This window comes from Macaca thibetana, chromosome 17, assembly GCF_024542745.1.
Source record: "Macaca thibetana thibetana isolate TM-01 chromosome 17, ASM2454274v1, whole genome shotgun sequence".
NCBI classification, from domain to species: Eukaryota; Metazoa; Chordata; class Mammalia; order Primates; family Cercopithecidae; genus Macaca; species Macaca thibetana.
The window spans coordinates 52,963,879-52,988,800 of NC_065594.1; the positions used below are offsets into that span (position 1 = coordinate 52,963,879).

The 24,922-nt window shown below is 38.8% G+C and overlaps 1 protein-coding gene across 2 annotated transcripts; it reads left to right on the top strand.

Annotated features, from left to right (window-relative positions):
- The first annotated feature begins 2,372 nt into the window (after positions 1 to 2,372).
- Positions 2,373 to 24,592, top strand: KLF5 (KLF transcription factor 5). Of its 2 annotated transcripts, none has more exons than XM_050766992.1 (4): positions 2,373 to 2,438; positions 9,142 to 10,015; positions 10,811 to 10,870; positions 22,759 to 24,592. In XM_050766992.1, the coding sequence occupies exons 2-4, from the start codon at positions 9,154 to 9,156 to the stop codon at positions 22,935 to 22,937; spliced, it is 1,101 nt and encodes a 366-aa protein (XP_050622949.1). In that variant the 5' UTR covers positions 2,373 to 2,438; positions 9,142 to 9,153; the 3' UTR covers positions 22,938 to 24,592. The 2 variants fall into 2 exon arrangements, with proteins under 2 accessions (XP_050622949.1, XP_050622948.1); XM_050766991.1 differs by lacking the exon at positions 2,373 to 2,438 and adding an exon at positions 6,099 to 6,878.
- Positions 24,593 to 24,922: the final 330 nt, after the last annotated feature.

Sequence of the window (24,922 nt, forward strand, 5' to 3'; positions counted from 1 at the left end):
AAAAAAAAAAAAAAAAAAAAAAAAAAGAGAGAGAGAGAAAGAGAAAGGTAACATCCCATTTGAAACTATTTCATGCCAAATCTTCTATGTGAGTATTTTAGAATTTAAAAAACCAAACACAAACACCTCTTCAAAGATGCATATAAACTTTACCTGGTTTTAAGAGTCTATGCATTTTGTCATGCCAAATCTTCTATGTGAGTATTTTAGAATTTAAAAAACCAAACACAAACACCTCTTTAAAGATGCATATAAACTTTACCTGGTTTTAAGAGTCTATGCATTTTGTCAAAATAGTGTAAACAGCCTATTTTATTTAATATGAGAAAACAGAGCAACAAAGTAAAATGAGAACCCAAAATAACAGAGTAAAAATAATTGTAGAGGAAGTCTTGCTGATCACTTAGGAAATGAATTAAAGCATATTTACATTTCAGACATTCCCTATATTATCCCTTTTGAACTTCAGACTCCCCTTTGTAATCTCTCTTCAGCTTCTTCATTCTGCAGTGAAATTCCTGAAAATCTAGCAGCTTGGTTAAGAAAGCTTACATGTTTTCCCAGTACAGAGTATTGGCAAGTTGTAGCTACACTTTACTGGCTTCAAATGGAAAATCATTTGATAATCACCTACTACAGTTCCAATTAACCCTTAAATGTAGGAAAGTAATATTTATGTTTTCATTTAAAATATTTATTCTGATTACAAATGGAATACATAGCAATTGTAGAAAATCTAGAAAATACTGAAAAGTATCCAGAAGAGAATAATGACCCATAATTTATTTATTTATTTTTTTAGATGGAGTCTTGCTCTGTCGCCCAGGATGGAGTACAGTGGCGCAATCTCGGCTCACTGCAACCTCTGCCTTCCGGGTTCAAGTGATTCTCCTGTCTCAGTCTCCTGAGTAGCTGGGATTACAGGCACACATCACCATGCCCAGCTAATTTTTGTATTTTCAGTAGGGATGGGGTTTCCCCATGTTGGCCAGGCTGGTCTTGAACTCTTGACCTCAGGTGATCCACCCACGTTGGCCTCCCTTTGGGATTACAGGTGTGAGCCACCGTGCCCAGCAGTGACCTATAATTTAACCATCCAATGAAGGCCACCAAAATACATCCATGTTTGGTATTTTCTTTTCATCTTTGTGGGTACATATTGATAAAACTCCCTTCTTTCACTACACATAGCATGAATGTTTTCCTGTGTCACTAAATATTCCTTAATATGAATTTTCCCCCTTTTTTTCCAACTACTCAACTTTTTGGTAGCATAACAGTAGCCATGGTATGGATATATTGCTTAACTACTCCCCTGTTGTTGGACACCTAACCTAGGTTATTTCCAATTTTATTTTTATTTAAATTAATTATTATTATTTGAGACGGGGTCTTGCTCTGTCACCCAGGCTGGAGTGCAGTGGTGTGATCATAGCTCACAGTAACCTTGAACTCCTGGGCTCAAGTAATCCTCCTACCTCAGCCTTCCAAGTAGCTGGGACTACCTGCATACATCACCATGCCTAATTCATTTTAAACATTTTTGTAGAGATAGGGGTCTCACTATGTTGCTCAAGCTGGTCTCCAGCTCCTGGCCTCAAGCAATCCTCCCACCTTAGCCTCCCAAAGGGCTGGGATTATAGGTGTGAGCCACCATGCCTGGCCCAATTTTATATATAAAATTTATATATATATATAAAATATATATATACACACACACATACAGGTATATATATACACACACATATATCTTTATATATAATTTTGGGCCAGGCATGGTGGCTGGCCCAATTTTATATATAAAGATATATGTGTGTGTATATATATACCTGTACGTGTGTATGGTGGGCCAGGCATGTATATATATACACACAATACAGATATATACACACACACACATACACCTTTCCTAAAAGAGAAATTATCTATCATTTTCAAAGTTATTTACATTTTAGCCTTTTTCATACTTATTGTCAAATTGCCCTTCCCCAAAGTTGTAAAGTTTACGCAAGAAGAACTCGCATTGCTCTTAGGCACAACTTTTACACACTTCATCTATAAATCAACATCTAAAAGAGTATTTCCGTGTGACCCATGCACACACAGTTCATTTGAGCATTCACAGGGTGTTCCCCACAGCCTGGTACCATTACAGCTTTTGTCATCACATGAACAGCAATTGGCTCAAAACACTACCCATTGTGATGCTGATGATGAGACCTCCCTAATGTTCTAAAAGATTGTTTGGTGTAACCACTTTAGCTCAGACCTTTCTCTTAACCTTGCCTATCATGTTTCGAGTCAAAATTTAAATACTGTACAGTTTAAGCTACAATATGCTTGGCCTATAACTTGGTTCCAGGCGTTTATATTTATGTCACTTTTGTCTACTTATTATACTAACAAGGTGGAAAAAGCAATCCCAGCCTCTCCAAAAGGTAAAACTCTCCTGTTTTTTGGATATTAGTAGAGTTTTAAAATTAGGCTAGATAAATTATAGTATCCTTAGGATTAAGCGCATAAAGGCAGTTTTATGAAATATTTTAAGAAGAACATGTTTAAAAATCCAAACTGAAATATAAAATGTAATTTCTTGAGAACTGGAGGCAAGAGACATTACAAAAATAAAATATTAAGTTGTTGTCTTAAGACATAATTTTAATTAATATAAATAGATGTATTTAGTCTTATTTAAATTGCATATTTTTTCATCACAAAAACAATGAACAGAGCATCTTCTTTCTCGTCTCGTAATCTTTTGAGTCAAAATGCTTTAAATTCCAACTAATCTCAGTTGAAGCTTCTATTTATCAGGCTATTTCCTTAATGACTTTTTTTCTGATATGTGGCTTTAAGTGGTTGCCGTTAATGAAAAAATACACAGACTACAGATGTGAAATGTTTGAGAGGACAATAATTACAATAGTTTTAAGTTTTCACTGATACAGATTCTAACGGGGGTGGACAATCAATGACTACCAAACAGTCACTTTAATTAAATAATCTTACCCTAGAGAAGAGTGTGCTCCCGTATAAAACTTTATTTTTCATGTTTATTCTTGTTCTTTTTCCTGTGGCCCAAGATCACTTGGCAATTTGATACTGATTTAGCAGAAATAAATATTCTATGAATATTTTTCTACTCGAAGTGAATACAGTTTTGTTGGCTGTGATACTCTATACCTCTTAATTTCGAGCTCTCTCTGACATTTCAGTTGTTTGCCAAACAACTGAATTTAGATTTGCCAAACAACTGAATTTAGATATTCCTTTTGCCGTGTCGTTGTGTGAACATTGCCCTAGTGATAGCTTCATATTTCCCTCATCTCATCATTCAGAAGCTATTTATCTATTTTTTTCCACTGCCTCCTTCAAACCCCCTCCCCCATCACTGAATGCCTGTTCAGCCCCCGCATATTCATCCGTATTTATTCCCGTAAAGATAGTGACACTTATGGTTTATTCTAAGACTAAATCTGTGTTGCCCAGTGACTAAGGACTTAAGCATGCACACTGCTTCTATGCTTACCCTCCTACCTAACTTGAGCACTCAACATTTTTATTTCATTCCCTCAGAATCCCCTGTTTTGGCACAGTTCACTTAACACACCACTGCCAGGCCACTAATTGATTTCTGAAACCTGACATTTGTTTTTTGTTTTCTCCCATCTTCCCTAATGGTACAGCACTACTAAGCGGGAAGGAATGCAAAGAACTAGAAAGTTCAAAGTAATTGAGGATCTGTCCATTCACTCTGTCTGGCTTCATGCCAATGTAGAACCTGGAACATTTGAAAAATATTTATCAAGTTTTAACCCTTTTTACTAAGTCGATGAAACAGGTTTGCAGCTGTAGCATTTATGTTAAAAGTAACAGCAGGGAAGCTTGGTTGAACATGTTCTTTATATGCTCAGAATCACATGGCAAATGTCTCCGAAAAGGATTACTTTCCAATTTCCGTACTATTGTACAGTGCTAAGCTAGTTATTTTCTGTGAGATTGCAGAGCAGGGCATTTCAGAGAAACTATTACTTAAAAGTGGCAGCCCTATTTCATGAATCTTTATGCCTGAAATGAAATTTTAAAAGGTGCTACTGTATTGGAGCAAAAAGGAATATATTCAGTTACTATAAGAACCCCAACGCTAGCTTCATATCTATATTCATTATGAAAAGTGGAAATATGAAACAACAAGACTAAAAATATTAAAAACAATATTAGTTGTGTGTGTTTTTTTCTTTTTTTGCAATGAAAAAGCTTTTGTAAATGAAAGCATGTTAAAAAGTGGTGTGAAATTATGGAAGCATTTCCAGTAAAATACAGGGATTTTATTGCAGTGAAAACTTAGATTGAAATACCAGGCCACTGAAGCTCTCGTAAAAAGAAAGACAAAAGGAAAGGTCTAGATAGGTTTAAAAGCACATTAAGATACAGCTACCAAATGTATTAAATCTAAGTTAGATTTAGCTTAAAGTTACAAGAGCACAAAAGTTCTATTAAGAATTATCTACATCACGTTTAGGTTTGATGTTATCAGAATTAAGTAACTAACAATCTTTCAGAGCTCAATTTTTTAAAAGAGTTACATTAAATCCCATCCTAATTCTATAATCTGTTTCTAAGCTAATTAATTACATGATCAGTTTGATATTAGAGAAAAGCAAGACAGCTTTTTAAAGATGAAGGTGGACAGCATGGGGCTGTTTGGTTAGAGAAAAACTTGCAAAAGCACTTATTAAATAATACTTTGGTAACATGAAAGTAGTCATCAGTCATTCTCTGAAGGCAGTGGTCACAGTTAGTAGAAATGAATCATGTATCAACAGGAAGAGAAGGAAAAGGAGAAAAACCTAGTTTACAGCATAATTTTATATGTTCTAATAATAAATACATTTCTTTATGTGCTTATTAATTTTCTACCCATTGAAAATGAGATCCATACCTTTGATAGATATGCTCTTTGAAGTGAACGTTTTTTTCAAATACTTTTTTTTTTAAAGCTGTTTTACTCTGAAGCGATGAGTAGGCTGTCGTATATGTAAAACTGTCTAATGGTATACTGTGCTGTCAACATATGTACATTTGTAGTAATATCACAAGCATTTTTATTGCAGTTTATTGTTCCGTCCTCCCAATAAGCCAGATAAAATCATGTACAAGAACATTAAGGATTAAGGGAAGTGGTTTCCTTAGGTGATTCCTGGCAAAAATTCACCCTCCCATTATAACAACATAGTAAATGGACGGTAATATATTTGGCTATTACCTTCCAACAAATTTGGATTCCCAGTTTTCAGTGTCTATGTGTCTATGTTTGTGGCTTTCTGGTTGTCTCTTCGTAGGAAAAGGTGCCACAATGTGAGGTAAATGTGCTAGGTTTCTGTTTTGTAAATATTAAAGTCCATTTTTTTAACATACAGTGCTAGCAAAAATAAGTCAAAGATGTAATGTCTATTTAAGTACACATTTGAGCCAGTCGTGCTTAAATTAGATTCCATGCTTCGGCTAGAATCAACATGGCTTAAATATTAGAAACTTCAAAATTCATGTGGCCCAAGCCCTCCTCCCCACACACGGATAGGAGGTACAAATGTGTGGGAAAACGTCTAGCAATTAAAATCCTGAAGGAGTGGGAAAAACTCAGGCTTTTATGCGAGGATTTGAAAATAACGCTTCCCATCAAATCTTTTATTCAGGCATTCTGAATTTGCCTTGTTAAATGGATACAGTCACTGCTAAAGATACATGAGACAAGAGCTGTTTTAAATTTGTTTATCACACCGCCCCTAGTTTTCTGCTAAAGAGAAGTATATTTCGGATATTTAAAAGTACACACTCATTAGACAAATCTCTAAAAGCCTCAGCGCCCCCACCTAGCTGCCTTCTGGGTTTCAGCTTTTGAGTTTCAGGTCCTTGCACAACACCTAAGACGTGCAATACTCTTTTTCTTCCTAATCCTGGCAGAGAACAGTGCGAAGAGCTCTCCCTCCGCGTCTCCACCCTAATTCCCCCTCTTCCCAGATTCCACCCGCTCCGCTACTTCCCTCCGCCCCCAGCTCCGCCAGCCCAATCTGTCAGAGAAGTTGTGTACAAACTGCGCGGCCGCCCTGCGCGCGAAGCTCGTGGCCCGAGAGGGGTGCGGTCGGGCCGGCGGAGGCGGGGCCCTGGCTGCCTCTCTCCCTGCTCATAGGCTGGCCGCTCAGGCCCGGCCGGCCTTGAGGCCTCGGGATTCGCGGCGGCGCTGCCAATCAGGCGAGTGGGCCCCGCCCCCCCGGAGTTGGGTGAAATAGAGGCGGGCGTCAAGTGTCAGTAGTCGTGGGGCAGGTACGCGCGCTCGCAGTTCTCTCGCTGAGGTCGGCGGTGGCGGGAGCGGGCTCTGGAGAGCCTGAGAGCGCAGTGGGGCGGGGCGGGAGAAAGTGGCCGCCCGTAGGACGTTGGCGTTTACGTGTGGAAGAGCGGAAGAGTTTTGCTTTTCGTGCGCGCCTTCGAAAACTGCCTGCCGCTGTCTGAGGGGTCCACCCGAAACCTCTCCCCTCCTCCGACCGCAGCCCCGCACCGAGCTCGCCGCCCCAAGCCAGGGTGGGCGAGGTGGGAAGTGCGCCCGACCCGCGCCCGGAGTGCCCATGGCTACGCGGGTGCTGAGCATGAGCGCCCGCCTGGGACCCGTGCCCCAGCCGCCGGCGCCGCAGGACGAGCCCGTGTTCGCGCAGCTCAAGCCCGTGCTGGGCGCCACAAATCCGGCCCGCGACGCGGCGCTCTTCCCTGGCGAGGAGCTGAAGCACGCGCACCACCGCTCGCAGGCGCAGCCCGCGCAGGCCCCGCAGCCGGCCCAGCCGCCCGCTGCGGGCCCGCGGCTGCCTCCCGAGGAGCTAGTCCAGGTAGGAAGAGCCGCTCCCCTCCCACCACTGCACTCCCGGGCCCGGGCGTGTCCCGTCGCTGCGACGCGCGGGCGACAGGGGCCGCTCCAGGCTGGGGCGTGCGTCGGGGCGCACCGGAGCCGGTGCTGGGTGGGCAGCCCCGCCCTGCACGCCTGGCCGGGGACCCGCGTTTCGCTGAGAGTAAATGAGGGGTCGGGAGGGGGGAAGGATAGAGGGGAATCTGCCCCGGCGGCTTGGCCTGGGAGAGATCAGAGGGAGGGAACTGGGTGCTCACACGCACCTTAGTTGTTTTTCTTACACTTGAGGGACGAAACCTTGTACCTTACGCTCAGTTTTACTTAAATTACGTCTTCACCTTTACCGCTCCCCAGTGCCAAGGCATTGGAGCTCCCCCATCCCCATCGTCTCGGGTTAAGTAGAAACGCAAATTGGGGTGCTGGGGAGAGGTTGCTCAAGATTTCATAGCCGGTGGCTCAACCTGCTTTAGAAGCGATCGCGGGCCGCGTTTGGAAAATGAGAGTTAGGAAAGCTAAGGTTGTGTTGGAGCGCTTATTTTTCCTTAAAAAAAAAAAAAGACCGGGGGTGTTGTTTTCTTCGTGTGCGCGTAAATTTCCTCCCGGAGCCGCGTTGAAAGCTGGCAGTTGGCTTTTACACTTGCCCAGCAGCCGAATTAGAGCAACCGCCTGTTTCTTTCGCCCACGCAGGGAGTCATATAGCCCAGAAAAAAACTTCCCGGGACTTTTAGCCTGTCCCAAGGAAAAAAAAATTGGAAACATACCCACATGCAAACAGCTGGAAGAGCTAAAATCAGAAACCACTAACCGCCGCGGGAGCGCAGTGCACGAAAGGGTTTAGTTCAGTTTATTTCAAGACACTTCATTTAGTAGCCCTTTGGCGTATCGCATATTTGCTACCCAGCGCCTACTCCGTGGGGTCTGTCAGGGTCCTGCTGTGAGAGGGCAGTGGCATTTGTCAGAGATGTGACTCACATGACGTGAGCGTTAATTTTTATTTTTAAATCGTGTCTATCCGGGAAACCCCGTCCGGATCCACACCAAGGTCCGAGATGAAACGCATTTGAAATGAAGTAGTAGCAGCAGAAAATGACTGTCTTATTTACCGATTAAGGTGCCAAGCTAATACTATGCGCCATTCCATCTAGTTGGTTTTCTTATCTTTCGAAATTTCCTTTTTCAGTGTTAAAAAATGTAGGCTTAAGTTATACTAGGAGAGAAGATAGCTGGAAAAAGCTTGAGGCGACTTGTTACAAGCTGATTTAAAAGCCTAGAAAAGAGATCATCGTTTGAAAAGTATTTGGTTATTTCAGTTTGTCAATTTTCTGCTCTGGAGGCACAAGAAGATAAGGGATGACTGAGCTTTTTACAGAGTAGGGGGGAATGTAGCATTGGCCCACTGAGGAGGACATGATAAATGTTTTGCTGATGACTGTGCTAGGGATACAGCAGCCTCCCCACCCACGGGCTCCTTAGCAGCACTCTAGCAAGGGAGTGATTTTCCCCTAGGTAATTAAAGATCTGTTTTAGATAGGGGTATGAATAGGAACATTTCATTATCATATTAACCAATTACAGGATCTGCTGATTAAAATCAACCTTTAGGTCAAATATTGAATGTGAAATTGTTTTGTTTCGGTGGATACAAGGTTTTGCTTAGAACATTGTATTTCTCATTGAACTGTAAACAAGAAAAGACACAGAAGTAGCCAAAGAATATTTTTTATATTACTTTTGAAGTGTCTAGCCAAATAAACCTTTGCAATATTTTAAAGGTTTGCATAGTTTTTTCTGTAAAAAAACAAAACAAAACAAAAAACACGCTTTTTAATGTTTATGACTTAAACAGAATTGAGGTAGTTTGGCAACATTTCAATAGTGTACTCTAATTGCAAATTTAACTGTGTAATGGGGCAGGGAATCCTGCTTGTACAGGGGTGATACCTTGTTATTGCATCAGAAAGGAATGTTTTCAGTTTGCTTTCTTTTTTTTTCCTTGATTTGCGTCTTTCACTTTTGGGGGTGATTGGGGGAGCAGTTTTACCAGTTACACAGTTTCATAAGGTTTTGGTCAACCAATTATTACACAATCGACAAAATAAGCCTGATATGTTTATAAGCAACACTGAGGAGTTTGCCCGAGTACCTTATACAGGGATTGGGGGAATTTTTAGTAGGCGCCGATTGTTTGTCCTTCCCAAGATGGTGAATCAGGTGGATTATGCATGTTTGTATCTCTTCTTTTTTAGACAAGATGTGAAATGGAGAAGTATCTGACACCTCAGCTTCCTCCAGTTCCTATAATTCCAGAGCATAAAAAGTATAGACGAGACAGTGCCTCAGTCGTAGACCAGTTCTTCACTGACACTGAAGGGTTACCTTACAGTATCAACATGAACGTCTTCCTCCCTGACATCACTCACCTGAGAACTGGCCTCTACAAATCCCAGAGACCGTGCGTAACACACATCAAGACAGAACCTGTTGCCATTTTCAGCCACCAGAGTGAAACGACTGCCCCTCCTCCGGCCCCGACCCAGGCCCTCCCTGAGTTCACCAGTATATTCAGCTCACACCAGACCGCAGCTCCAGAGGTGAACAATATTTTCATCAAACAAGAACTTCCTACACCAGATCTTCATCTTTCTGTCCCTCCCCAGCAGGGCCACCTGTACCAGCTACTGAATACACCGGATCTAGATATGCCCAGTTCTACAAACCAGACAGCAGCAATGGACACTCTTAATGTTTCTATGTCAGCTGCCATGGCAGGCCTTAACACACACACCTCTGCTGTTCCGCAGACTGCAGTGAAACAATTCCAGGGCATGCCCCCTTGCACATACACAATGCCAAGTCAGTTTCTTCCACAACAGGCCACTTATTTTCCCCCGTCACCACCAAGCTCAGAGCCTGGAAGTCCAGATAGACAAGCAGAGATGCTCCAGAATTTAACCCCACCTCCATCCTATGCTGCTACAATTGCTTCTAAACTGGCAATTCACAATCCAAATTTACCCACCACCCTGCCAGTTAACTCACAAAACATCCAACCTGTCAGATACAATAGAAGGAGTAATCCCGATTTGGAGAAACGACGCATCCACTACTGCGATTACCCTGGTATGTGCTCTTACCTGGTTGAAGCATCAATAGGTTGTGTGTGTGTGTGTGTGTGACTTTAAAATGGCAATTGAATAAATTGCAGTTTTTAATTCTAAATTAAGTGCCCCAGAAAGAGATTAAAGTAGGGTAGGGGAAAATAAGGTTTGGTAGTGAAGTGGAGGTTGTAGGCAGCTAGCGTGATGGTAGGTACAAGACTGTCTACAGGATAGATTTAAGAATGGTTTTGATGGCATGTGAGCATATGCTCAGTTTTGAATGAGATACGTGGCCCAAAGTGTAAATTGAAGACAATACATGGAATAGATCTACAAGTTACTGGGAAAGCTAGTTTATGATTAATACATGACAAAATTTATTGACTTTGATACATGATATGGCATGACGTGCTAAATGAAAAAACAAATGTGGGAGTACACAAAATTACAGTCATCTTGGATAATGGCTTAGCATTGTCAGCTCTAGAGCCATTAAAATTTTCCAAAAAACATATAGTAAACCTTAAATTACGGAAGTACAGCACCTACTGGAATATAAACACAAATTTTCCATTTGTAGTTTGGCTTGATTATCTGCATTCTTTCCTGTTAAAGTGATACATAAAACAAATCACTTTATGCCTTTAACAGGGTAATGGGGGAGGACTCTTTAAAAAACTTTTAAATCTGAAGCTTCAAATAATCTCATCTAGCATGAGAGATTTCTTCTTTAAAGCCAGATTTTAAACACTGAATCATCAAATGTAAAGATTTCAAAAGGATCTCCAAAATGACATGCTGTTCTCCTTTATTTTAGGTTGCACAAAAGTTTATACAAAGTCTTCTCATTTAAAAGCTCACCTGAGGACTCACACTGGTATGTAATTTTCTTGTTAATTCTGTGAGTTGTGTAAATAGTGTAAGTGGTATTCATCCTTTTAAAAGCTAACACGTGTTTGATCTCTTCTTCTGTCAACTTTTTTTTTTTTTTTTTTTTTTTTTTTTTTTTTTTTAAATAAATAGCCTACCTTTTCAGCACGGGCTTGGCTCAGAATTCAGTTCCATGAGAAATCTGGTTCCAGGAAGGCCGGTGATGTTCCCTCACTAAGGCCTTCTTGCCCTGTCACCGCTCATAGAATTGATTACCCAAAAACGTAAACAACGATGTTTACTAATGGATTTTAAAACTTGTAATGGCAGTGTTTTGAAGAAAAAAAAAAAAACTCATTTTCTTCCATAACACATAATTTTGCTCTGAGAAAGCCATTTTAAACTCTTAAAAACTTTCCCATTGAGCATGTACAGCATAATTGGTGAAAACATTATCTTTAGTTTCACCTATAGGTTAAAATATCTGTGTTTAGTATGTTTTCTGTGCTTGATGAAAGGTAGGGCTGAAATTGCAGTGTTAAAATCAGGTGGTCAGAAATGGGTTAGAAGGCCCAGCCCAAACTTGGTATGTATGAGAGACTTCATCTTTATTCTAGCTTACATTTCATTGTTGTTTACTTGTGCTTTTAAATTTAGCCACTCTACTTTTGTATTTGCAGTCACTTTTTTTTTGACACTGAGTGTTGCTCTGTCGCCAGGCTGTAGTGCAGTGTTGTGATCTCAGCTCACTGCAACCCCTGCCTCCCACGTTCAAGCGATTCTCCTGCCTCAGCCTCCTGAGTAGCTGGGATTACAGGCCCCCACCACCACGCCCAGCTGATTTTTGTATTTCTAGTAGAGATGGGGTTTCACCATGTTGGCCAGGCTGGTCTCAAACTCCTGACCTCTGCCTTGGCCTCCCAAAGTGCTGGAATTACAGGCGGAAGCCACTGCGCCCAATCAGCACTTTTAAGAACTTTTACATTTTAAAATTATATCAGAAGCCATTTTAAGATGAAACCAGGTGGCATACTTTAAAGGCCCCCAAATACTCCAAATATTTTCAAATATATAGATGGTTACTAATTGCGATTTTCTTGAAAGAGCAGCCCTAAAGGAAAGAACTTACATAAAGTGATTGTTTTTTTCCCTCAATAAATACAGCCTTACCTAAAGTTCAAAGAATAAGTTTGCTAATAAAAGCAATGACCTAGCAAAATGTATTATTCCATCATTGCTATGGAAACCAAAGTATTCAACAGTTCCTTTGAATGGGTTGTTGGATTAGTGTGAGGACTTGAATCTCCCCAGGCTAGATGTTACTATGGAAATTGAGTTTTGATAAATGAAGTAGTTATCTCTAACTGCTGCATTAAAAAGTAAAAGCCTTTGAACAAAGGTCAGTGCTGAGATAGAGCCCTAAGAGGAATATGGTTGCAGACATTTTGTATGCATGTTAGGAAGCATTGCTTGATATCCCAGTGATAAACACTACTTATTAAAATCTGATGACAGTGTAGTAGATTCCAGGGCTTTCTGAGAAACTGCTTTTAAGGAAAAGACATCTTTTGTATTTATCTATGAAATGAGCAGGCTGTTTTGGCCTGAGGTTTTTGCATAGAGACAAACTGATTACATAAGAGGAAGGATCCTTCATAAGCAGCCCAAGGTAGAAATTTTTATAGTTAAACACAAATGAATTAAGCATGTTATAAAAACTCCAACTTAAAGTTTTCAAGATACAAATGACAAGTGCCAGTAAAATATTCCATATAGTAATACCAAAATGTCCTTTTACAGAATATAAATGGAAATATAAAGACATTTGAGCTGTTGTTTTTTTCTCTTGGAAGTCCTTGAAACGAGAGATAGGAGGGAACACATTTTCATGGGGTTAAAGTCTCCTCATAAAAGAGCACAATTGCATATAACGATGTAATCAGCTACTTATTGCAGGGATGTAGTCAAACCCATATCTGAATAGCCTTTCACCCCGTCAGGGTTTAGTGCCCTGAATGCTTATACCTGCGATTCAGGAACTTGACCTGCTGGCAGATACATTTAATCGTGGGTTGTCTTAACAGTGCTTGTACTAATAAAAACAGACCAAAAAGAAGGCCTGGTTTGGGTCCCTTGCATCAGCTTTTTCACCTGACCATAAACATTGTGGCCTTCAACATCTAATGAATGAGAACATGTAATCCAGTTTAATAAAGTTTTGTTTGATAGTCTTTCAAATGCCTTGGGGAGGGTTTGTAGCAGACTTGTTCATCTGGCTAAACCTGTTCTTGGGTAATCATAGAGCATTGAGGTTGTTTTCTCCTCATTTCTAGTTTCTAGACAATGCCTTTTAAAATTACCTGTTCTCTCATTGCATCCTCCCCACCCATGCCCGCCTGTTGTTTTTAAATTAATGTATCTGAAGCCAGCAAAGGTGTTTTTTCTTTTTTTTTCTTCCCTTTAAGGCCCAGGTGGAACAGTTAGAACAGTTTTTCTAAATTAATTCTCTTATATAATAGCTTTTTTGGGTTTTCTTTCTGTCCTCCTCCTCCCTCTTGGACCATTTATCAGAGGACTTTAAAAACCACACAACAGTTGTATTTGATGACATAAAATACTCTTTAAATGATTGCCGTTTTACAGGCAGAATGTGAAGCACCCTAGCATTTCTTTGGAAAATAATTGTAATTGCTTTAAAATGTCAAGTTACCTTATGTTTTAAAAATAATTTAAGCAATGAAAACAGCCTACATCTGAGTGTAATTACTTCTTCCAGATTTTTAGATTGTAAATGCTTCTTTAACTTGGGTTGCAAATTGAACCTAAGCAAATAATAGTCTTAACAAAACAGAACTTTTTAAGTAATCTGAGATGACAGAGTAGATGATATATCAGTTTCTTAAACCAGAAGTATAGCATTCAAGTCTTCTAAGTTCATATACTTTGATTTCTTTATCAGGACATCACATATAAATAATACAAAGTTCTGTCGTCTTTGTGTGATTAGACAATACTGGAAACATAATTTGCTTCTATTCTAGAGAATAATTATATTTATTTACATCTGTACATACATAATATAGCATAAGGCCTGTAGAAGCACCCCTTACAGATGTGGATGTTTGCATGTGTTATTTGTAATATGTGTGTGTATACATTTATGCCTTTGGTGAGAAATAATTATGACTGCTTCTAGGCAACAATGTCAATGAGTGGTATATTTCCAATTCAAAATACTTGTACTTTTAACAGCATTTAAATGAACTTTCTACTGAAGTTTATATGCTTCATGATGTCTACAAGGGGTGGAACACATTGCCATCACTCTAAAGTTGTTCCCAAGTACCTAAGAGTCACATACTGTTTTGTCTTTATAAATCAACATGACTGATGCACTGTCTATTGCAGCCAGTATTACATGGTGACATACCTTACTTTTTTCTTTAATATCATAATGAATATTTAAAATAATGTCAAGTTTGCAAAGGTTTGAGGCCGAAAGAAGTTAAAATCAGTAGGAAAAAATATTGACTGTATCCTCAAACAAAACTTTGTAGAAATTTAAAAAGTTCTTTCTGGAGAAAACATTCTGAAAAAGTAAGCCACGAACTCAACACAGAATGTTTGAAGTCCTAGCGGTTCTCTTCATGTGCGTGGATATGCACTTAACCTTAGAGAATATGCTAAAGCTGTTGGGAAATCAGGGTACGGTAACGTTTCTAGATTTTTTTTTTCCCCCAGTTTCAGCTATCTGGAACAGGGCAGGAAATTAGCATTTGTACAAAGAAAGTCTTTGAACAACGCACACACTTGGCTCAAGTATTCCTCAGACCCAGACTCCGTGTGCTGCGTATTCTGTGTATACTAAGTGATCCCAGAGTGGTTTACTAGAGATTGACAGTGGAAAAGGACAATTTGAAACATGCCCATAAGAGAAAATGGAAACATTGTACAAATAACATAGGAACACAAAATGGACTCTTTTTTTTTTGTGAGATGAAGTCTCGCTCTTGTCCCCAGGCTGGAGTGCAATGGTGTGATCTCGGCTCACTGCAACCTCCACCTCCTGGGTTCAAGCGATTCTCCTGCCTCAGCCTCCCGAGTAGCTGGGATTACAGGTGCCTGCCACCACGCCTGTCTAATTTTTGTATTTTTAGTACAGACGGGGTTTCACCATGTTGGCCAGGCTGGTCTTGAACTCCTGAGCTAGGTGATCCACCGGCCTCAGCCTCCCAAAGTGCTGGGATTACAGGCGTAAGCCACTGCCTGGCGCACAAAATGGACTCTTAAAGCACTGTGTTCAAGATTCCCTGTTTAGGAAAGAGTTCCACATTAAGTCCTGGAAAGACTTTTTAGTGGAAGCCCGGTTTGTAAAGGGGTTACATTCCCATTTTCTGCCTTACTGTCTTTTGCAGAAGACTTTATTGCCTACTGACGTGTGTAGTAAGATGTTATTAGGTATACTTTATATAAATCTCTACTTGAGATTTGCTGCTGAATATATTGAGTTTCAGTTTGGGTACTAAAAAATCCTTAGGTATGAATTTCTTTTCTAGGGCCTGGCGCAGTGGCTCACACCTGTAATTCTAGTACTTGGGAGGCCGAGGCAGGTGGATCACCTGAATTCAGGGGGGGGTTCGAGACCAGCCTGGCCAACATGGTGAAACCCCATCTCCACTAAAAATACAAAAATTAGCCAGGTGTGGTGGCACATGCCTGTAGTCCCAGTTACTCAGGAGGCTGAGGCAAGATACTTGCTTGAACCCAGGAGGTAGAGGTTGCGGTGAGCTGAGATCATGCCACTGCACTCCAGCCTGAGCTACAGAGTGAGACTCCATTTCAAAAAAAAAAATTTCCTTTCTAGGTCTTTGCTCCAAAGTCATTTTTCATGGAATATATTAAGTATAGCTTTTGATTTTAAAATCTCAATAATATTTGGCTGGGCCTGGTGGCTCACACCTGTAATCCTAGCTCTTTGGGAGGCAGAGGCAGGTGGATCACCTGAGTTCAGGGGTTCGAGACCAGCCTGACTAACATAGTGAAACCCTGTCTCGACTAAAAAATACAAAAATTAGCTGGGCATGGTGTCTCATGCCTATAGTCCCAGCTACTTGGGAGGCTGATGCAGTAGACTCGTTCGAACCCAGGAGGTGGAGGTTGCGATGAGCTGAGATCATGTCACTACACTCCAGCCTGGACAACAGAGCGAGACTCTGTCTCAAAAAAATAAAATAATAATAATCGATAATATTGACAATAAAGATATTTTCATTGTAGGTACTTACTAAAAGGAACATTCAATGTTCTGAACATTAGTTACTTTTTTATTTTTTTGTGGAACTGTGGGAACAGGGTAAAAGGCTTTTTAGGAAAACTGTATACAAAGGTTTTCACTTTGGGCCTTAATGGATGGAGATCTTACAATGTGAATCGAGAAATATATTAATAGTGGTTACATGTGTAACCTGTTTTATTGGTAGAGGTAACCCAGGCAAAAACTTTTTTCAGGAAGAGATTTAGGACTCAATGGTTTTTTGAGTCTCTATTTGAAACCTATTTCAGAGGAAGTATCACATTTGTGTTAGATTAGATTTTATTAAACATTCTTTTCATTCTTTTCAATTTTTTCATTTGCAGCTTTGAAATTTATTTTCTGTATTGATAATTTCAAACAGAATTTTTTTTTTTTTAAGTAGTAGCTTAAGAGACTTGCTGGTTCAGACCCCAGGAAAGGTATTTATGAGCATGAAAGCTCTTAGAAGCAATTTCTTTTTAATGACTCACTGGGAAGATTAAACTTTGCTTTTAGGACTTGTTCTTTCATCTGAAAAACATTTACATAGGAAATTGATTAAACATTGTTTAGAGATGATAAAGCTTATCAAAGGTTAAGAAGTATAATTTGATTCAGCAAATATTTTTTACTGGTTTTGTGGAGAATCCAAATACGAATAATCTCTTCTTGCCCTTTTATTCTTAACCTAGTGGGAGAAGATCGTTCATAAATGGACTAAATAGAATTGCTGGAGTGGAGATAGAAGTAATTAGTCTTGAAAGTAGAGAGTAATGTTTTTAAAAAATAATAATACAGTCACCCAAGAATTTGTCAGATATTTTTGGTCCTATAGAATGTAGTAGCTGTTTACTTGATGACCTACATCATTTCTGGTGAAAGATTAGAAATAATGTGTCCTACTTTAGTAAAAGTATCTCCGTAGCAGCGTTCCTAGTCTGTTAGCCAGTATTATTTATATTCAAAGATCTCAAACAACAGCTCTTACTAAGGATAAATTACAGTTTTAGAAGGACACAGTAGGTAACTTTTACCAAAAAATATCTATACAGAAGAAGAAATTTATTTTTGGCTACTTTATGAAAAGGTAAACCTTTACGAGTTGGGAGGAGACCTACTAGTCAGGGTCACCATGTGAAGTGCAAATTAAAGGAAAAGTTATCTAGTACTCATTCCATACTGGGAAAATATGAAAATAGAGGATTTTTCTGTTTTGCTTCCCAAAAAAAGGTGAAATTCTTCGACACTTTTTAATGTCAGTGTGAACTCCCATAGTAAGAAAGTGAATCCGAGTGTTGTCTCGTTGTCAGGAGACTTGAAGAATTGGTATTTCATTTCATTAACTCTATTAATGACGGGATAGTCTTCATAATGTTTACTGGGAACCCTGAGGAGAAGTAGCAGTAGTTCAGGAGTCCAGAGATTCCAGACATCTGCTAGGATGTAGACTGTAAGTGTAACCCCTGACATCGTGTTCCCACCTATTCCCTCTTTGGGTTTGGCAGATCAGTGCTTTCTGACCCTGGGAGAAGTCCCCTCACTGCCTTTGACCAGCACTAGGGCTCTAGTATGGCTTGGCTTTCCTGAAGTCCAGTCCAGTTCTACGTAGGAAAATTTGTTTATACAGAGTTTATTTATCCCTGTATAACTTCAGAATGGACAATAACTGATTCTGATTATTTTCTCCGGAAGAGGCTCAAAACATGGTTCTCACCTAAAAGCATATTATCTGATTACCCTCAGTGGTCCTAGGCAGGGCAAAGCCCTGCTGCAGGAGGGTCCACAGAAGAAGAAAAAGCTGACAGCCTGAAAAGAACCTTTTATGCCTTCCCTCCTTTTCATTAATCAGAATAACTGAGTTGTTTTCAAGATGCATTAGGGAAAGTGTGGCATTACAGCAGGAATAGAAGATAGTCTCTGCCCTTGAAGAACTTTAAAAGCTGGTTAAGGAGGCAAAATACAAGTATTCGAAGCCTTCCTAAAGCAGTATATGTGCAGGTGCAAATCGATAGCTCAACAGAAATTTAAGTGATGGGGATACAGAAAAGTGAAATGATTTCTCCTGGCCTGTTCAGAGGCTTTCTAGAAGGGGTGAGGTATCGGACTTTAAAGAAAGTGATAAACATGAATTGAGGAGAAAAGGAAAGGAATTCCTCTTTCATTGTTTTTTTTTTTGTTTTGTTATTCGTTTTTTGGCAATCAGCTTCCCTAGGTTGAATGGGCACAATATTGATGGTGTTATCTGGTAAATAATTAGATGCATTTACAAATGCTAATCATACTAATCTTTGATATGGGCCTTCTGTTCCAAGTATAGGAAATCTGTGACAATGAGTTTTAATAGAAGGTGTTTGGATGGAAAATTACCGGCATAGATATAAAAATATGAATTAGTGAGCTAAAATCATCCTACTTATCTCTTTTCTTAGATATCTAAATCATTCTCCTATGAATTTCTTTAATAAGTGTTTCCTATTTTTTTCCCTTTTGGTTTTTAGAAGCAAATCTAATAGCCTGTTTCAGAGACTAAATTTCGTACGTCTCAAATGATGGGAAAAATCTAATTATTATTGAATTGCATGAAAATATTTTTCTCTTGAAATAAGAGCCCATTTTGAGCTTCAAGGACTCTTAAGTTCTAAGAGTTTAGATTAGGTTGAAATAATTTATTCTACTTTAAAAGTTTACATTGTTTAGGTTCCCAGAACAGGATACAGATTTTTAAGTTCTTTGAGGCCAGAAACTAAGTCTCATTTGTGTTTTGCAAGGCATTTAGTACAAGTTACACCTTCACTAATAAACAGTGACTTTAATTCTCATGGTATTTTAGTTTTTATTGATTGAGTTGTCTTTTAGTCACCAGAAAGGAAACCGATGTGCAAATTTGCTACAATAAACTTAAAAAAAAATTATCTAAAATAACTTTTAAGATAAATATTTCCATCAGTGATTTTTGTTCTTTCGTTAGAAGAATCTATGTAGAACATTTTAGGGTAAGGCCTTGGTTTGAGTCTATTGAATGTGTTCAGCAGAGCAGAGAAACTTCCCATTCCATTGTGATAGGTTCAGAAATCATTTTAAAATCTGTTCAGAGGGGGGAAAAAAGACAATTTTCAGTTTGTTGCTGAGGATTTTTAAAATGGCTTACAAACATATTCCACTAACCCACTGAAATTCAGTTACCCTGGGGGAAAGGAGCTATTGTTAGGTGTTAGGTGATACCTGGGAATTGCCAATACCTGACTGAACAGTGCTCAGGACCCCGCAGGTCCCACAGAGGCTGGCTCTGCCAAGTTGTGCCCTGTGTTTCAGATCATCTGGGGTGCAAGGCCTGCTGTGATTCCATTAAGCCATTCCTTGGCTGACCTTCACAAGTGGCTTTAGAATATGGAAATAAATTTGAACAATATGTATGTGTTCCTTAAATCATTCAAAGAGAGTGTATTAGTGTTTGCTAATGGAAGATTTAAGTGGGACATTAAGGAAAAGTGGCAGACCGGGATTCTTAATGTGGAGCTCATCGTTTTGCTTCTAACTCACGGGGTTATTGTGAGGAAGCGAGAGAATGAGAAGCACCTCGCTCTGGAGTATGTGCTCCATGGCTGCTGGTGCCTGCTCCCTTTTCTTTTTGCTGGTAATGTTTCTGCTTAACATTTTTGTAAAGTATGTTAATGACTTTATCAGCATGGATAGTATGTATGTTTAACTTGAACATAGTTTTCAAAGATTAGAGATTCTAGCAAAATACTCCTGTAATTTAAAAACAGAATGAGAAAACACATACTTTGAGATAAAGTTGGAGCTTGTTTTCTGTGCTGTACAAACTTGTCACTTTTTTCTTTTTGCCTGTGGAAAGTTTCACGTTAACAGCATGAGAACTTAAAAATACAGTTGATGTTGAAAGAGCTTAACTAAATATTTTAAATTGGTGGTATTGGAAAGAGATTCTGTAAAAATCCAATTAAACTTTTGAAAGCTCTATCCTGTTGAAATATAACTTAAAGGAAGTCAGTTTGGTTTCCCAGAAGTACTGTGCATAGTGTTTCTGGCTGAGGAAGAAAGGCCCAAGTCTGCTCTTTGGCCAGAAATTGGGTACCAGCTTCCTCTACGATGTTTTACTTGAATGGTGTTGACACTTGAACAAATCCCATAGAAACTGCCCCAAGTGGGGGATAGTTGTCCTTACTTTTATGGTAAGACTTGGCCCCAGTAACTAACATTCCAGACACTGGTAGTATTCTTGGCTGAATAATCTATAGATGTGCATAAATTGAGAGCAAAACCCCAAATGTTTTAGAAACTTTAATGGCTACCGTATTTCAAGCAATCAGTAAAGTAAACTTTAAAAAATACTGGTGCAGTTTATTGCTTCATAGCCAATAAAAATAGTGAACAAAAAGAGTCTAGTGTCCCTTGTTTCTTACGTAAACTCTGAAAATTCAGTTCTGCTATTTAATTATTAAATTCAAAAGACTAGAATGATTTCTTTTAAAATTGGGAGCACTATAGGAATTTTTTTCCTTGTCTCAGACATCAGAAATAGCTTTTTCTTTCCATTAAATGACAGTAAAGTATTTAACCAATATGTTTGTTTCTGTGGTTTATTTTTCACAGGGAACAAAAACTAATAGTACTGTGCAAAATTATTTTTTGTGATGATTTACATCCATAAATGTGATATCTATATTTACTACTGGTGTTAAAATATTTTTATATATCAAATATTTTATGTGATTGTAAGTGCACGAACGTGATCTATACTTTGTTTCATAAAAGGCTTGGATGTCTTAGGTTAAATTTCTGGTTCGAATTTCCTATGAGGGGAGGAAAAATTCTAGAATTGAGATGTGCGTTTTTAAAGTGGATTGATAGGAATCAGAAAGGGAATTAAAACCAAAACTGTCTGAGTCAGAGGCAGAGGAGAGAAGAGAGGAAGTATGGCACAGCAGTTCCATACCATGGGAAATGCAGGTGAAATCTGAAGGGAAGGAAATTGGGACCACTTTCATGTGGTCTGTTTTGGCACTTTCTTCTTTGTCCCTATGGGATTTTGTCTGAGAGTCAGAGTGGTTATCAGGATAATGAAAATATTAACCACAAATTGTAGAAATCTCAGTTGATGAGGACAGGGTCTTTTAAAGTTTAGACTGACTTAGTTAATCCTACAACTTCCTGAACATGATACTGCTAAATTAGGCAGAAAGGTTGTGCAGTTTCTGTTTCGTCAGAACTAAACAAGTGTTCAAAGCAACTCTGAGGTTGCTCCCTCTCAGAAGAAAAGATTTTTGTAAGAGAGTTTAAGAGGTAAAAAGGTATCTGTATAAAACTCAGCAGTAAGCCAATAATACTTTAATGTACAAATTTATCTCACAAATTCTTATCCAAAAAATAAAATTCATAGAAAATCATAAAATCATAAATGTAGGAACTGCTAGTTAATGCTCACTGAAAGAACGTTTTGGTATTTATTCCTACTGGAATACATGATCTCCAGTAGGATTCATTCACCAACAGTGAATTAAGACTACATTATGAATATTTAGTAGTTTTGAAAGTTAAACAGCTGGCAAACTTTGGAGAGCATTAGGAATAATATACATTACAGGATGGGAGGGAGGAACATACCAACTCACTACTCAAGGGAAGAGAACTGTGGACGAATGGAATGGGTAGGTTGAACGATTTCAGACTTTTAGAGGTATATTACACATGTAAGCTCCATGAGGCCAGCCATTTTTATTTTGTTAACCGTTGTATCACAAGTATTTGGGACAGTTCCTGGCCTATAATAGATGCTTGGCGAATTGTTTATAGAATGAATTTTGGGCGCAACACTTGACAAAGGAAAACTAAATACAAGTCAACAAATGTCACAGTTGTTACAGTTGTTTCATGGTCTAACCTTTTTACCAATGTGAAGTTATCAGTACCAGAGTGTTTTGCTTCAGTCTGCAAAAAGAGGGTGTGAAGATGTGTGTGAATCTCAAAGAGTGAATGCCCTAATAGTCCATTTTGGAGGCCATGTGTTCAAGTGAACTGATTTATGAGCTGCAAGCTTCAACCTGGCTAATTTAGAAACATCTAATACCAGTTTCTGGTTAAGCAATTGTGGTACATGAAATTCATTGTATAGGTGATTCGTGCAACAGCTTCTGAATTTTTTCCTCCCTCATCCACCTTACAGCCATTAGTCCTATAATAATTTAATTTGGGTTTGTTGGTATAGAAACTGTATTTGCACAATAATGATAAAGCCACTCAGGCTCATCTAGTCATTTCCTGGATTTATGTGTGTAGGAGTACATAAAAATAAGGGCACTGAATCATTTCGCATTTGCCTAAAATTGCTTTTCTTCAGTTGTTCAAAGGTACACAAAATGCTTTTTTCTTTATAAGGTAAAAAATACTTGGAGGTTATAAGAAATAACTCTTAACTAGCTTACTCTGAGTGGCTTTGATATGTATTTACTCATAATGGAATTCATGAGCTTTCCTTCCTTCGCTTGGCCAAGATTTTTTTTCTTTGAAATTCCTTCTCCAGTGTTATCTAGGATGTTTGCATTACAAGCAGGCCGCCTCACCTCCTTTGTTCGTTGTCACAGGTGAAAAGCCATACAAGTGCACCTGGGAAGGCTGCGACTGGAGGTTCGCGCGATCGGATGAGCTGACCCGCCACTACCGGAAGCACACAGGCGCCAAGCCCTTCCAGTGCGGGGTGTGCAACCGCAGTTTCTCGCGCTCCGACCACCTGGCCCTGCACATGAAGAGGCACCAGAACTGAGCGCTGCCCATGCCACCCGACCCGTTCCAGGTCCCCGGGCTCCCTTTCAAACAACAAACCTAACTGTTCCTATATATATATATATAAAAAAAAAAAAAAAAGAAAAGAAAACAACAAAAACTGGAAATGTATATTTTGTATATTTGAGAAAACAGGGAATACATTGTATTAATACCAAAGTGTTTGGTCATTTTAAGAATCTGGAATGCTTGCTGTAATGTATATGGCTTTACTCAAGCAGATCTCATCTCATGACAGGCAGCCACATCTCAACATGGGTAAGGGGTGGGGGTGGAGGGGAGTGTGTGCAGCATTTTTACCTAGGCACCGTCATTTAATGTGACAGTGTTCAGTAAACAAATCAGTTGGCAGGCACCAGAAGAAGAATGGATTGTATGTCAAGATTTTACTTGGCATTGAGTAGTTTTTTTCAATAGTAGATAATTCCTTAGAGGTATACAGTGTACCTGGCAATTCACAAATAGCCATTGAACAAATGTGTGGGTTTTTAAAATATATATACATATATGAGTTGCCTATATTTGCTATTCAAAATTTTGTAAATATGCAAATCAGCTTTATAGGTTTATTACAAGTTTTTTAGGATTCTTTTGGGGAAAAGTCATAATTCTTTTGAAAATAACCATAAATACACTTACAGTTAGAATTTGTGGTAAGATACCTCTCAACATTACCAAAATCATTTCTTTAGAGGGAAGGAATAATCATTCAAATGAACTTTAAAAAAGCAAATTTCATGCACTGATTAAAATAGGATTATTTTAAATACAAAAGGCGTTTTATATGAATTATAAACTGAAGAGCTTAAAGATAGTTACAAAATACAAAAGTTCAACCTCTTACAATAAGCTAAACGCAATGTCATTTTTAAAAAGAAGGACTTATGATGTCGTTTTCACATATGACAATGTTGCATTTACGATGCAGTTTCATGTACCGAAACGTTGAATTGATGATGCAGTTTTCATATATCAAGATGTTCGCTCCTGCAGTACTGTTGGTTAAATGACAATTTATGTGGATTTTGCATGTAATATACAGTGAGACACAGTAATTTTATCTAAATTACAGTGCAGTTTAATCTCTTAATACTGACTCAGTGTCTGCCTTTAAATATAAATGATATGTTGAAAACTTAAGGAAGCAAGTGCTACATATATGCAATATAAAATAGTAATGTGATGCTGATGCTGTTAACCAAAGGGCAGAATAAATAAGCAAAATGCCAAAAGGGGTCTTAATTGAAATGAAAATTTAATTTTGTTTTTAAAATATTGTTTATCTTTATTTATTTTGTGGTAATATAGTAAGTTTTTTTAGAAGACAATTTTCATAACTTGATAAATTATAGTTTTGTTTGTTAGAAAAGTTGCTCTTAAAACATGTAAATAGATGACAAACGATGTAAATAATTTTGTAAGAGGCTTCAAAATGTTTATACGTGGAAACACACCTACATGAAAAGCATAAATTGGTTGCTGTTTTGCTTCTTTTTCCCTCTTATTTTTGTATTGTGGTCATTTCCTATGCAAATAATGGAGCAAACAGCTGTATAGTTGTAGAATTTTTTGAGAGAATGAGATGTTTATATATTAACGACATTTTTTTTTGGAAAATAAAAAGTGCCTAAAAGATGTATGTTGTGCTTTTCTTCTTTACATGCAATAAAGGGTCTGATCAGGGCAGTTAGTGAGAAATCAATTCCACACATTTGTAGAAGAGCCACAGTGAGCCCGTATGTACTTAAGGCAGGGATTTATTTTTTGAGACAGAGTCTCGCTCTGTCACCCAGGCTTGAGTGCGGTGGCGCTCACTGCAACCTCCGCCTCCCAGGTTCAAGTGATTCTCCTGCCTCAGCCTCCCGAGTAGCTGAGATTACAGGCGTACGCCACCACGCCTGGCTAATTTTTGTATTTTTAGTAGAGACAGGGTTTCACCATATTGGCCAGTCTGGTCTTGTGAAC

What these genes read in the sequence shown, in the direction of transcription:
- KLF5 (XM_050766991.1), top strand. Translation starts at nt 6,624, where the DNA reads ATGGCTACGCGGGTGCTGAGCATGAGCGCCCGCCTGGGACCCGTGCCC. An exon ending in CTCCCGAGGAGCTAGTCCAG is followed by an intron (nt 6,879 to 9,141) that starts GTAGGAAGAGCC and finishes CTTCTTTTTTAG; the next exon opens with ACAAGATGTGAAATGGAGAA. An exon ending in TCACCTGAGGACTCACACTG is followed by an intron (nt 10,871 to 22,758) that starts GTATGTAATTTT and finishes TCGTTGTCACAG; the next exon opens with GTGAAAAGCCATACAAGTGC.